The 15,328-nt window shown below is 37.3% G+C and overlaps 1 protein-coding gene across 1 annotated transcript in view; it reads left to right on the forward strand.

Moving 5' to 3' along the window:
* The first annotated feature begins 4,492 nt into the window (after positions 1–4,492).
* Positions 4,493–15,328, forward strand: part of PLCL1 (phospholipase C like 1 (inactive)) — a 67,612-nt gene continuing 56,776 nt past the window's right edge. The window contains exons 1-2 of the mRNA XM_017858991.1: positions 4,493–6,979; positions 9,604–9,807. Of these exons, the coding sequence (XP_017714480.1) occupies positions 4,559–6,979; positions 9,604–9,807 (2,625 nt within the window). The 5' untranslated portion in view covers positions 4,493–4,558. The remainder of the gene's footprint in view (positions 6,980–9,603; positions 9,808–15,328) is intronic.

Genomic DNA, 15,328 nt, shown 5'->3' on the forward strand with positions numbered 1-15,328 from the left:
GGTCTCGATCTCCTGACCTCGTGATCCGCCCGTCTCGGCCTCCCAAAGTGCTGGAATTACAGACTTGAGCCACCGCGCCCGGCCAATTCCTAACAGTAGTCGATAAGCAACAATGTTGTAGAAAATAATTAAAAAATTAAAAAGACATTTGGCCATTTCCCCCTGTATTTTGAAATGATTTCTAAGTTTAGAAATCAGACCTTATAGCATAAGATTAGATAGAAATTATCTTTATTATATACATATATTAGAAACAGTGCATATAGATAAGTCAGTCTTGTGTTGTTTTAACAAAAGAGTAAAATATTTGTCTATTGCTTTACTAGTTCATGAGACTCGTCTTGTTTCTGATGATTGAATCCTTTATAAGATATTGATTGATTTCAAAAGACAGTAGATCCAAAATGTGAAGTATTATTTAGAGATGTTCAGAGACCATATAAACCCAATTTTGTTTATTTTTTTATTTAACTTATTGAAATGTGATTCCTTTCTTGAGAAATGATAATGTGGAAACTTATGTATAGAATGTTAGAAAGTAGAAAGGATTGAATTCAATGTCTGACTAATTATTGGACTCAACTGCAGTATGAGGTTAAGCTTTAATTTAGGGGACAGAGGCATGACAATGCACTATTTATCTTAATAAATTTAAAGCTTTTGTTGTAAGCTGCTCAAAGAGAATCTTTGGTTTTGGGACAGGAGTCGGGTGGAAGTGGTATTGGTACTTTAGCCTCTTGCCTTCATTCTCATGTGAGGAGAGTTAGCTTTGAAATAAACTGAAAGACCTTGGAGTGTATAAAAATCTCCTGGAAAGATGTTATGGTCATTGGAATCAGTTCAATCATCTAATGAGCTAGACATTGACTGGAGCACACCTGAACTGATAATAAACTTGGTTTCTTTTGGAAAGTGCCAGAAGTACCCATCTTCCCAATACATACATAACATAAAATTTACCGTTTGACCATTTTTAAGTATATAGTTGAATTGTGTTAAGTGTATAGTGAATCAAATTGACTCTCATTCAATCATCATCATCATAATTATTATGTTTTGTATTTACCAAGAAGGAAAACTGATACCTAACCTTCAACTTTTTCTAGTCTGTTTACCTTAATATTCCTTCTTTCCCACCACCAATCTGCCAAGTTCTTCTTGAGGGAATACAGATGTAGGGGTGTAGGACTGTGGTGGTGAAGAAGCTTAGAAGGTTTGAAGTCTTCCACCCTTCCTGTCTGCTGGGGCACCATTTCCACCTCCCCTCTTCTTTCCCAGCCTGTCAGAGCCAATTGCATGGCTATTGAAAGAACAGCGTGATTGCTCTCTGAATCCAGACATTTTCCTTTCCTGTGGCAGACCTGGAGAAATATCAGAGTCCTGAACCTTTTCCAGCATATTTTGAATGTACATAATCTTGGCTGTAGTCATCAGCAGACAAACTAATTATTCATTCACACATGCTCTGGCCAAGTTTTAGCTCATTTGGAAACTTGTAATGACTTTGGATTCTGTCCTTTGTAAAATGACAACCTAAGAATCATATCTTTTTTGCTGGTTCCAAGTTTTAGGTGGGATTTTGCTATAAGTTTTATAATCATGTAGGAATTGTGGGTCAAAGCAAGAAATTAGCATTATGGGCAGGTGGATTCTTTTGCAGGCTAGACATAAAACATATATTTCTTGAAGGCTTGTCATGCTAGGGGGGAATGTCTTGATTTAAGGAGATACGGCAGAGGAGAGCCTTGTAAGAGAAAGCTATTCTGATAAGAGTGATTTTGTTCTTACAAATAAACAGTGGCTCAAATCAGTAACAGAGCGATAGACTATGGAGAATGCTAGCGTAATGTCATACTTGGGGTATAGGAACCATATACATTCATTTAGAGTAGCATTAATTTCCCATTTAATATTTGTTAGAAACTGTTAGAGATTTTATCACTCTGCTGACAACAATTCTATTTGGAACATGAACTGCTTATATAAAATCATTTTTAATGTGAAAGCTCTCATTAGCTTAAAACGTAAGTCAAATGGTTAGCTTTAAAAGCTGAGTCACAATCTCATTTACCATCAGAATTCACAGTTTTCTTCTTTATTTTACTTGGTAGATTAATCCCATCTCAGCAATGCCATTAGGTGCCTGCCTTGATGGTGTGGAAAAATACACACAAACATCTGATATTTCTAAGCATGTGGGTTGTGACAAATTTAAATGTGTTCTAATAGAGCATCTGTGTATAACTAGCTGAAGATTTATAGGTGTTTTTTAACTTAAGGATAAGGAAATTGACCACTATAAGATAATTAAAAATAGCTACTCTTTGTAAAAGCAGGAGCTAAGTTGTTAAATGCCAGGACACCAACAGGCAATATTCTGTAATCTAAATTGAGTAATTTCTATCATTGTCACTTGAAGATCTGATATATATTGGAGTCAATGAATCATCCCACCAACATCTCATAACTAAAGCAAATTTTGTTTCCTTTTCATGGGTAGAGTTTTAGTCAATTGAATAATAAATTATCCTGTCTTTTCTGAATCATAGGATAGGCAAGCTTATATAGGCAGAACTGATGAAATGAGGTCCCAGAGAAGATATTCTACCCTGTTTTAAAATATTTCCAATGAAGGATACGGTCCAGACTACTTTGGTTATAGTTTTCAGTATTTGAAATAGTAATCTTATGTGGTTGTTTTAAAAATATTTTCAATTTATCTCTGAAGATTTGTCTGAAATTTCAGAAGTCAGGAATGAATTAACTTCTGTATAATACCCAATATCCTGGTCAGTACCTACTCATAGTCCTACAGTTACTGGGTGTATAAGGCAATGCTCCTCTTCCTTTGAAAAGCATAACCTTTCAAGCGCTTACAGTTTATAAAGAACAGTCATGCATATTTTCTCTTTTCAGTCTCACAATGACACTATGTTATATAAAAAGATTACTAATTCCTATCAGAAATTAAGATTCAGAGAGGTTAAGTGACTTACTCAGGGTCGTATATTTAGCGAGTGGAATAATTACAACTCAAGAACATGGTGGTATGTGCCTGTAATCCCAGCTACTTGGGAGGCTGAGGCAGGAGAATCACGTGAACTCGGGAGGCGGAGGTTGCATTGCACTGAGATCATGCCACTGCACTCCAACCTGGGCAACAGAGCGAGATTCTGTCAAAAAAAAAAAAAAAAAAAGAACAGTTATTTTTTCTCCAAGGACAAGGTACTTCGTACTCTACATTTTGCTGACTCTTTGGTATGCTTATAAAATTGGGCATGGTAAACAAGCATTATGATGCTTTTGGGAAATTTGTTCCTGGGGCAGTCATGTGAATTGGGATGTGGTTGGGAGCATCATTAATTGAGTCTGTGGTCAGAACAGAGACTAGTGTAAAGAAATACCCAGTTTAAGTGGCATCAGTCAGATATTCAGTGTAAATGAATTGGGAATGATAGACACAGTGGACAGCCCAAGACTGAAATGAAATCCATCATCTCATGAGTATTCAGAGGACTGGAACTGTATTTTAGGAAGGATGATAGGGGAGAAGGCCTAGATACAATCAAGAGGGAAACAGTCTCAAAAAATAATAAACCTGCTTAAGATACTCTCTTCTGAACGGATGAAGTTTGATGACCTGTTGGCCCTGTTGGTCAGGGAAGGGTGAAATGGGCTGAGGAAACTGGAATTCTATAACACTAAGATCCAAGGACACTTCCAGAAATGGCATTTGCAAGGTGGAAGTGTTCTCTGTAAAATCTTCTGGCAAAGGGCTTTGAAATTTAACTTATATTGGAAGAACCTTAAAAAGATAGTAGAGCCATTCATATTTCTATTTGGTTTAAGCTGTGCCTGCTAATAACATTACACTGAAATGCAGGTGTGAATTCCTATAATGTTAAAATCAAATTGTTTACCTCAGTTTGAAAATTTGCTCAAATGCGAGTGATTGGCTATTATTAGCTCTCAATTTGACTTTCAAGACACCTTGAAAAAGCTTGAGAAAAAAAGTGATTTCTAGTTAAGCTGTTCAGTTAAGCACTTTGTTATACAAAGTATGTTAAGGTAAAACCGTTTATTTAAATCAACCTTAAGAAAACCTCTTTAAAAGGTTGCAAAGTATAAATGAGGAAACCTGTAAAAATATACAGCTTTATTTCTGTTGCATATTTATTGGGAGTTGAGCTAGGTTGTTGAGGCACCAGCATGAGGTTCTTAAGAAATCTGCTTTAAGGAACAAATCAGAGTGATTTGTACTTAATACTTGATTTTGTTTCAAAGACCACACAGGCATCTGAAAAATAAGCTTTTGCCTGAATCCTATAATTTCAGCTTTCTTAGCAATTTCTCTTTTCTGACACAGTGAAAAGGTGAACTTTAGGCTAGCCTCTATTTAAATAATCACAATATGTGAATCGAAGTTTGAGGAGTTCATAGAGTGTTACTGAATTTATCTGTTTTCTAAAAGATATTGATTCATTCTTTTCAAATTATTTTACAGGATCCTTCAAACCAAAAATGTGGTGGAAGAAAGAAAACCGTGTCTTTCAGCAGCATGCCATCGGAAAAGAAAATTAGCAGTGCAAATGACTGCATCAGCTTCATGCAAGCTGGCTGTGAGCTGAAGAAAGTCCGGCCAAATTCTCGCATTTACAACCGTTTTTTCACTCTAGACACAGACCTCCAAGCTCTTCGCTGGGAACCTTCAAAGAAAGACCTCGAGAAAGCCAAGCTTGATATTTCTGCCATAAAAGAGATCAGACTGGGGAAAAACACGGAAACATTTAGAAACAATGGCCTTGCTGACCAGATCTGTGAGGACTGTGCCTTTTCCATACTCCATGGGGAAAACTATGAGTCTCTGGACCTAGTTGCTAACTCAGCAGATGTGGCAAACATCTGGGTGTCTGGGTTACGGTACCTGGTTTCTCGAAGTAAGCAGCCTCTTGATTTTATGGAGGGCAACCAGAACACACCACGGTTCATGTGGTTGAAAACAGTGTTTGAAGCAGCAGATGTTGATGGGAATGGGATTATGTTGGAAGACACCTCTGTAGAGTTAATAAAACAACTCAACCCTACTCTGAAGGAAGCCAAGATCAGGTTAAAGTTTAAAGAAATCCAGAAGAGCAAGGAAAAACTAACCACCCGCGTGACCGAAGAGGAATTTTGTGAAGCTTTTTGTGAACTTTGCACCAGGCCAGAAGTGTATTTCTTACTTGTACAGATATCTAAAAACAAAGAATATTTGGATGCCAATGATCTCATGCTCTTTTTAGAAGCTGAGCAAGGAGTCACCCATATTACCGAGGATATGTGCTTAGACATCATAAGGAGATACGAACTTTCTGAAGAGGGACGTCAAAAAGGGTTTCTTGCAATTGATGGCTTTACCCAGTATTTATTGTCATCAGAATGTGACATTTTTGATCCTGAGCAAAAGAAGGTTGCCCAAGATATGACCCAGCCATTATCTCACTACTATATCAATGCCTCTCATAACACCTATCTAATAGAAGACCAGTTCAGGGGGCCAGCTGACATCAATGGGTATGTTAGAGCTTTGAAAATGGGCTGTCGAAGCATTGAACTCGATGTAAGTGATGGTTCCGATAATGAACCAATCCTTTGTAATCGAAATAACATGACAACACATGTTTCCTTTCGAAGTGTCATAGAGGTAATAAATAAATTTGCCTTTGTTGCTTCTGAATACCCACTCATTCTTTGCTTGGGAAATCATTGCTCCTTGCTACAGCAGAAGGTAATGGTTCAACAGATGAAAAAGGTCTTTGGCAATAAACTCTATACCGAAGCACCTTTGCCCTCAGAATCCTACCTCCCATCACCAGAAAAATTAAAAAGAATGATCATTGTGAAAGGAAAGAAGTTGCCTTCTGATCCAGATATGTTAGAAGGAGAAGTAACAGATGAAGATGAAGAAGCCGAAATGTCTCGAAGGATGTCGGTAGATTACAATGGTGTGCAGAAACAAATCCGACTCTGTAGGGAGCTCTCTGATTTGGTATCTATTTGTAAATCTGTTCAGTACAGGGATTTTGAACTATCTATGAAAAGCCAAAACTATTGGGAAATTTGTTCATTTAGTGAAACAGAGGCCAGCCGCATTGCAAATGAGTACCCAGAGGATTTTGTTAATTATAATAAGAAGTTCTTATCAAGAATCTATCCCAGTGCCATGAGGATCGATTCCAGTAACTTGAATCCACAGGACTTTTGGAATTGTGGCTGTCAGATTGTAGCAATGAATTTTCAGACTCCAGGTCCAATGATGGACCTTCACACGGGCTGGTTTCTTCAAAATGGGGGATGTGGTTATGTTCTAAGGCCGTCTATCATGCGAGATGAAGTTTCTTACTTCAGCGCAAATACAAAGGGCATTGTACCTGGGGTGTCTCCTCTAGCTCTTCATATCAAGATCATCAGTGGTCAGAATTTCCCAAAGCCCAAGGGAGCTTGTGCCAAAGGGGATGTCATAGATCCCTATGTGTGTATAGAGATACATGGAATTCCAGCGGATTGTTCCGAACAAAGAACTAAAACTGTACAGCAAAACAGTGATAATCCTATTTTTGATGAAACTTTTGAGTTCCAAGTAAACCTACCTGAGCTGGCCATGATCCGTTTTGTTGCTCTGGATGATGACTACATTGGGGATGAGTTTATAGGGCAATATACGATACCATTTGAATGTTTGCAGCCTGGATATCGGCATGTTCCCCTGCGCTCTTTTGTGGGTGACATCATGGAGCACGTAACCCTTTTTGTCCACATAGCAATAACTAATCGAAGTGGAGGAGGAAAGGCACAGAAGCGCAGTCTTTCAGTGAGAATGGGGAAGAAAGTTCGGGAGTATACCATGCTCAGGAATATCGGTCTTAAAACCATTGATGACATCTTTAAAATAGCAGTTCATCCATTACGAGAAGCCATAGATATGAGAGAAAATATGCAGGTAGGAGAAACATCCCGCACTCTCCTTCCCTATTCCTGCTTATTCCTACCCTTCTAATGTTTTATTAATGAACTGATTTGCAAAAATTTATCAGAAAGATTGTTTAAGTCTGGACGCGGTGACTCATGCCTGTATCCCAGCACTTTGGGAGGCTGAGGCCAGGAGTTGGAGCCCAGCTTGGGAAACATGGTGAAACCCTGTATCCCTAAAAAATACAAAAGTTAGCGAGGTGTGGTGGTGAGCATGTGTAGTCCCAGCTACCCAGGAGGCTGAGGTGGAAGGATTACTTGAGCCTGGGAGGTCAATGATGCAGTGAGCTGTGATTGTACGAGTGCACTCCAGCCTGGGCAACAACAGAACAAGTCCCTATCTGAAAATGAAAAAAGAAAGAAAGATGTGTAAACCTGTGTACCATTGAACTAAGTTCAGTATTGTCTGTGATAAAACAGATATATTTTATGTTTCTAACTGTAAATGCTGTGTTAAGTTCAGACTGAACTAAGATGTAGCAAAATGCTGTATATCCATTAAATATCCTTAGTACAAAACTGAATTGATATATGGAAATGTGCATCTGAAACAATGGGAAAAAAGTAGAATATACAATATATGTGTAATAAAAAATTTATACAAACACACACATACTAATTACCAGTGTATATATAACATATTTGCCGATATGAACATGAGAGAGAATCTGAAGTGATATAAAACAAGTGTAATGCCTATTAGGTTACTTTTTAGTTTTAAATTATGTATAATGACAACAATAATAAATTACTTTCCACAAGAACAAGTAAAACTAAACAAAAAAAAAAATCAGCACTCAAACTTGTTGAAAAATATTTAACCTTGTCTTAGAAATGTGGTTTAATTGAAAGAACATGGGTTCTTGATCAAATCTATCCCTGTGCGATATTCAGCAAATTATTTCAGGTCTCTGCTCATCAATATTCTCCACATAAAGTAGAAAAATAATTATACTTATCACAAGATTATTATTAGAGTAAAATTAGAGTATATAGAAATTGACTAGCCTCAACATTTAGAAATTCAATGTTAAGTTTTCTTTCCTTCATTAATGCTTATAATCTGAGACAGTGTTAAACTTAAAAAAAAAACTACTTAATACACTTATTAGGCTAGTGTTATTAGATGCAAACAATAACAGATATTCACTGAGTACCTGCAATGTGCAAAGTGGATATTATTCAATTCACTTTATTTCTTTAGCTGATGTATTTATAATAATCCTCACCAAAAATCCCTGTTTTCAAGATAGAGAATAAATTTGAAAAGGTTAATACATTTCCCAAATATTGCAAGTTAACAAATAACAATGTTAGCCTTTAAATCCAGGACTGCCAGTATTTAATAGAACAACAGGGTGAGTATAGTTAATAATAACTGCACATTTTAGAGTAACGTAAAGAGTCTAATTGGATTGTTTGCAAGTCAATGGATAAATGCTTGAGGGGATGCATACCCCATTCTTCATGATATGCTTATTTCATATTGCATGCTTGTATCAAGACATCTCATGTACCTCATAAATATATATACCTACTATGTACCTACAAAAGTTAAAAATTAAGGAAAATAAATCCAGGATTGCCTAATACCAAAATCCATTACCATTATCATTCACGTGATGCAGAACCATAAACCCATGACCCAGTTAAATACTTGTGGTGGGTTGTCTTAGCCACCATTTAAAAAATAGAATCCAAATAATATCAGCATATTCTATGTACCTTTTTCTGACATAATTCTAGTACTATTATAAATCCCTATGTTAGATTAGTTTTAAACCATTTCTGCACTTAACTTTATAGATTAGACTTTACATATTTTATATAATTCTTGAAATATGTACTTTGCATATTTTATATTATGTACTTAAAATACATAGAAGAAGAGTTATAGATAAAGCATATCCAGGTAGCATTGATAGTTTATATTATCTTAACATAAAGTCTTTGGGGTTAAGGATTTTTTGGAGTCTCATCAGTAGAAAAATGAAGGTGATCATTGTCATGAAATTCATGAGACACATAATAAGTTAGGTACTGTTTGCTGTGGGTAAAATGTAAAATAGTCATAATTTCTATTTCAAATGAATTTTTTGAAAAGACTGTAACATGGACAAATGTAGCTCTACATGAAATGTGCTTTCAGTGTGTGTATCTGTCGGGTGCCTTTCTGATGAAGTGACAAAGGAATGCCATTGATTAGTCAGATGGAGGGTGGTGAACAGTAGCATCCTGCTACTTTGAGGAAAAAAGCCCTAGCGAAATACACCCCAGTATACAATCCCTGCCATTATGTTTTCCTGATCACCATGATACAAACCACACATGGCATTCATGATCAGCCAGTACTTAGTTGTGTGACTCTCCCAGTGCTCTGCTTTGAAAAGCACTGCATAGCCTTGTGTCCCAATCTGTTTTGCTTTCATGGGATGTTTGTGGTGATTGGTAAAAATTGAGCAAGGTGAAGTATAGTCATGAATTAGTTCTGTGTATTATCTTTTAAAAATGAATATACTTTTCTATAAACCTGAGAGTGCTGGGGATGATGTGTCAGGTGGTCAGAAGTGTGATTCCATGTTTTCTTCCTCACAGAACGCAATCGTGTCTATTAAGGAACTATGTGGACTCCCTCCAATTGCCAGTCTGAAGCAGTGCCTGTTAACTCTGTCATCTCGGCTCATCACCAGTGACAATACTCCTTCAGTCTCACTTGTGATGAAAGACAACTTTCCTTACCTGGAGCCTCTGAGTGCAATTCCAGATGTGCAGAAAAAGATGCTGGCTGCTTATGATCTGGTAAGAAATTGTGACTCCATGTTTTTTATGTGTGTGTGCATGTGAAATCATGAATAGCAGGGACTCCTTTGTGGAACTCCAGTGAATAACACAGGGTGACTACCTTTGAAACATGGATTGGAGGTAGCATGCCGAGCTGGCCCATTCAGCTTCCGCTAAGTCTCAGTGGAGACCTCTGAGAAAATGACTTGAACCTGGAGCTCCACAGGTTGTAAGTGGAAAAGCTCTGCTTTAGCAAAGAATGAATTATTTTTTAAAAACCCTCAAAAATATGTACACTCATCATCTAAATGACTTTAGAGTGCAATATAACCATTTAATTGTACACCTATAGGAAGTAAACATGTCTCAGTGCTGCCTTGTGATGGTTGAGACAAAATTTATATGAAATCTATATTTTTCCACTAATCCCTAGAATGTACCCCTTATCCTCATGGTCCAAAATGGGTGCTGAGCTCCAGCAATAATATCTGCATTCTAACCATCAGGAAAGATGAAAAGAAGTAAGACATAGCTTCTTCCTTTTAGGACATTTATCTGAAATAGAATAGATCATATTTGCTTTTATTTCATCAGCCTGGAGTTGACACATATCCACACTTAGTTGCAAAGGAGAATGGAAAATATCATTTCAAGGGGCCATATGCTAAATGTTGTCTCTTCTGTTACGAGGAAATAAAGGGAGAATGGATATCAAGGGACAACCAATAGTCTGCTACAGCGGTGAATAAGCAATTCACTTCCCCACCCCCCTCACCCAATAACAATGAAAAATGAAAAACAGTTAACCTTAAAATAAGTTTTAAATTAGAAATTAAGAAAATATAGTAAGATATTCCCCTCAATATTAAATTGACATTTTTTTTTTCTCTTTAAAAATAGTACCTTTGATCAAGGATTTAAGGAAGTGGATACCCTCATTCATCTACCTGTAGTGGAAAAATGAATTGATATAATATTTCTTGGAGAAACAATTGGCAATACAATTTAAAATGCTTATTAGTTTGATCTATAGCGTTCGTTTTCTTGGATTTATTCTAAGCCAATAGAGAGATGCATAAACATTTATGTTAATAATGTCAACATATAAAGATTAGCTAAGTGAAATGTAATAATCTATATTATAGATTCCTTTGAAGATATTAAAATCATGTGTTAGAAGAATATTTAATGGTATGCAGAAGTCCTTACAATGTTTTGTAGAAAATTTGATTACAAAAAATTGGGCAATAGGATTTAAATTACATTTCTATGTATATGCACCTAAGTTGCTAGCAGGTTATAAATAGTGATTGTTTTTATATGAGAGTGAATTATATTTTCTTGTTTATGCTTTTCTATATTTTTTCTGTATTCACCAAACTCTTTATAATAAACCCAACTAATTGTATAATTGAATAAAATAAACCTTCAGGAAGAAAAGATGAAGATTTTATCATTAAAAAAACAACTAGAAGAAAGACATTTGAGGTAAATGTTCTATGAATGAAAAATAAAAATTTCCACAGGGCATGTTCTGCTTATGAATGACCATACCTGTTATAAACTGTACTTCATGGTTGCTAGGGAAAAGTTTACCTATTACCTGCATCTCATTTTTCATGAAATCAATTTTTTCAACATAAAATGGGGACTGAAAGCTATTCAGTGAATAGGTATAATTGCCATCTAAGAGGTGAAATTAGGGTACTAGTTGCCATAGAGACAGACAGTAGAAATCACTTATTCTTCCACTTCTCTTTTAAGCTAAGAAAGAGAAATCATTCGTGGCGAGGGAGCTCCCTGAAGCTGACCTGTAGTAAGCAGAAGGATACCTGGTCTGGGGCTGGGCAATTTCCATTTCACATCCCCGAGCGTGTAACAGTGTCTTGTTTTTTCAGTTTTATCTGCTGAAGCCAAGACTGAAATATTAGCCTTTTTCTCATCTGTATTATTAAAATGCAAATTGTAATTGCAGGCAGAGCATGGTTTTCCAAAGGTTAATATAAAAGGCTATGGTGGAAGCAGAAATACTTACAATGAAGTCTTTCATGTACAGTTCTCTATGGAAAACCATTTTGGGAGGGAATTAAGTGTAAATATCCCGACACCACATGGTAGACTTGGTAGAATTCAGAAGTGATTAAAAACACCATTGTCATCTCTGTTGAGTATTTATTTTGAGGGATGGGGTGGTTGGGGACAGATACATGTAATGAGGATATTGGCCTTGAAATTAAAACACCATTTTTACTTTCTAGGATTTGCATTGTTATGGTTGGCATCCTTAGTGCTCTTAGTGTCTTACTGTTTGTATTAATCTTAAATAGGTCTTCTGAGATCTCTTCAGATCTAGAGTGAACATTTAAAAACATAGATCAAGGGTCTGGTTTACACCTGCAATCCCAGGACTTTAGGAGGCCAAGGCAGGTGGATCACCTGAAGTCAAGAGTTTGAGACCAGCCTGGCCAACATAGTGAAACCCCATCTCCATTAAAAATACAAAAATTAGCCAGACATGGTGGTGCACGCCTGTAGTCCCAGCTACTCGGGAGGCTGAGGCAGAAGAATCGCTTGAACCCAGGAGGCGGAGGTTGCAGTGAGCCGAGACTTCGCCATTACACTCCAGCCTGGGTGACAGAGCAAGACTCCATCTCAAATAAAAAATAAAATAAAATAAAATAAAATGAAATAAAAACAGATCAAATCAAGTCACTTTCCTGCTTAAAATCCTCCAGTGGCTTCCATTAAAATACAATGGAAACTCCTGACTGTGGCTTTACAAGGTCATTTAGGATTTGCCCCTGCTTGTCTACCTCACCTGCCTCTCCATCCTTGCCCAATCTCACTACATCTCCCAACCTCATCCACCTCTCCCAACCTCACCCATCTCTCCAGCCTCACCTGCCTCTCCCAACCTCACCTGCCTCTCCAGCCTCCCCTGCCTCTTTAGTTTTACCTGCCTCTCCCAACTGTACCTGCATCTCCAGCCTCACCTGCTTCTCCTAACCTCACCTGCGTCTTTAGTTTTACTGCCTCTCCCAATCTCTCCTGCCTCTGTAGTTTTACTGCCTCTCCCAACTACACTTGCATCTCCAGCCTCACCTGCCTCTCCCAACCTCATCTGCCACTCCAGCCTCACCTGCCTCTCTCACCTGCTTCCCCAGCTCCATGTGCCTCTCCCAACCTCACCAGCTTCTCCCAGTCTCGCCTGCATCTCCAGTCTCATCTGCCTTTTCTAGCTTACCTGCCTCTCCAGCTTCACCTGCCTTCCCCAACCTCACCTGCCTCTCCAGTCTCATCTGCTTCTCCAGCCTCACTCCCACACCCTCTATTTTGCTCACCCTCTTCCAGCCACACTGGCTTTCTTTGCACATATTTATGGGGTATGGTGTGACATTTCCATACATGTATACAATGTGTAATGATCAAATTAGAGTAATTAGCGTATCCATCACCTCAAACATTTATTTCTTAGTGGTGAGAACATTTAAAATCCTCTCTTCTGGCTGTTTCGCAAGGCAGCTGTACTTACCACTATACCATTGACACCACCTCTTCTAGCTATTTGGAAATATACAATATATTATTGTTAACTATAGTCACTACTGTGCAATGGAACACTATAATTTATTCCTCCTTATCTCTTAATTCTTAGCTCAAATGTCATTTTCTCAGAAAAGCCTTCCCTAACTACTCTCCCCATCCATCCCTTTGTCACATAGCCATGTTTTATTTCCATCTTCCTGCTTAGCAGTATTGAAAAATACTTTGCTTGAACTTTTTAATTTCTGTCCTCTTTTACCCCTCAATTTGAATGTAAACTCCATGAGGTTAGAGATCCTGTCTACTTATTACTGTCACCTCTAGCACCCAAAACAATGTAGGCACATTAGCACGTTACAAGGTAGTGTTCATTGAATAAAAAGAATAAATAAAAGCATCTGTTGTTGGTGAAAATCGTGTAGTTTCCATCCTATAATTGAATATGTTTTATGATAAATTATTAAATCCCCTTGATTTTACCTCTCTGATACCACCCTTGCTGAATTGTTCCCTGTTTTATATTTGGCTAAAAAACTTACAGAGTAAGGCAAAACTATGGAGACAGTAAAAAGATTATTATTTGCCAGGGGCTTTGAGTCAGGCAGGGAGGGATGAACTGGTGGAGCACAAAGGATTTTTAAGGCAGTGAAACTATTCTGTATGATACTGTAATGGCAGATACATGTCATTATACACTAGTCAAAAACCTATAGAATGTACAACACAAAGAGTCAACCCTAATGTCAACTATGGACTTTAGCTAATAAGAATGTATCAATAGTAGATTGTCAATTGTAGTAAATATACCACACTAATGCAAAATGTAAACAGTAGGGAACACTGGGAGGTGGGGGTAGAGTTAGAGGGTGAGAACTCTGTACTTTCCATTTACTTTTTATGTAAACTTGAAACTTCTCATAAAATACAGTCTAACCACCCCACCCCCCACCTACCACAGACTATTAATAAAAACTGATTTGGATGAATAAGGGAAAAAAGCAAATCCAGGATTTATTGCCTAGTGGTGGGGTTGGCGTGGGGAGAAGGTATTCCAAAATGAACGCTTTGGTTCAATTTAGACTTAAGTTGCTTTAATGTTTGGATTTCTCAAAAATGGTAATGAACTGCATAGATGCCATCCAAGAGGAAAAATTGTTACCACTAAAAAATGCAGAATATGTTTAGAATAAAAAACAACCTGAAATCTTTCCTGAACAGATACAGATGTTTTCTTTTTTCAGTATGGAAAGAAATAAATCAGGCAAGTTGAAAGCAAACTTGAGTCCATCAAATTATACTATTATTAAGGGAAAATAAAATAAAATATTCTAGAAAACACTGACCCTGAGTTCATCTGCACAGATTTTTCCCCTAAATTTAGCTTTCCCCATTTATTTCCCACTATAAATAAATAAATAAATAAATAAATAAATACATCCCACTATTTATTACCAACACTTGCTCATTAAATATTTGAAAATATTTCCTCCTGAGGGTTTTAAAATTCAGTCTTAAAAGTCATTTTTTTCTCTCCTTTTTTTTTTTTCTTTTTTCTTTTTTTGGAAATGGAAGAGTCTCGCTCTGTCGCCCAGACTGGAGTGCAGTGGCGCGATCTCAGCTCACTGCAAGCTCCGCCTCCTGGGTTCATGCCATTCTCCTGCCTCAGCCTCCCAAGTAGCTGGGACTTTATAAGCACCCACCACCATGCCTGGCTAATTTTTTGTATTTTTAGTAGAGATGGGGTTTCACCATGTTAGCCAGGATGGTCTTGATCTCCTGACCTCGTGATCCGCCCACCTCGGCCTCCCAAAGTGCTGGGATTACAGGCGTGAGCCAATGCACCCAGCCTTAAAAGTCCTTTTAATATTAGTCTTGCAATTGTAATTCCATTATAGTAACTGTGTTGGTATCAAGAAATCAAAAATCAAATGTATTTGTAGCAAAATGGGCCTATTGACATGGCATAATTTCAGAAGAAAGGAAGACACACTCTCCC

The sequence above is a fragment of the Rhinopithecus bieti genome, unplaced genomic scaffold (assembly GCF_001698545.2).
Source record: "Rhinopithecus bieti isolate Rb0 unplaced genomic scaffold, ASM169854v2 scaffold_48089, whole genome shotgun sequence".
Lineage (NCBI taxonomy): Eukaryota > Metazoa > Chordata > Mammalia > Primates > Cercopithecidae > Rhinopithecus > Rhinopithecus bieti.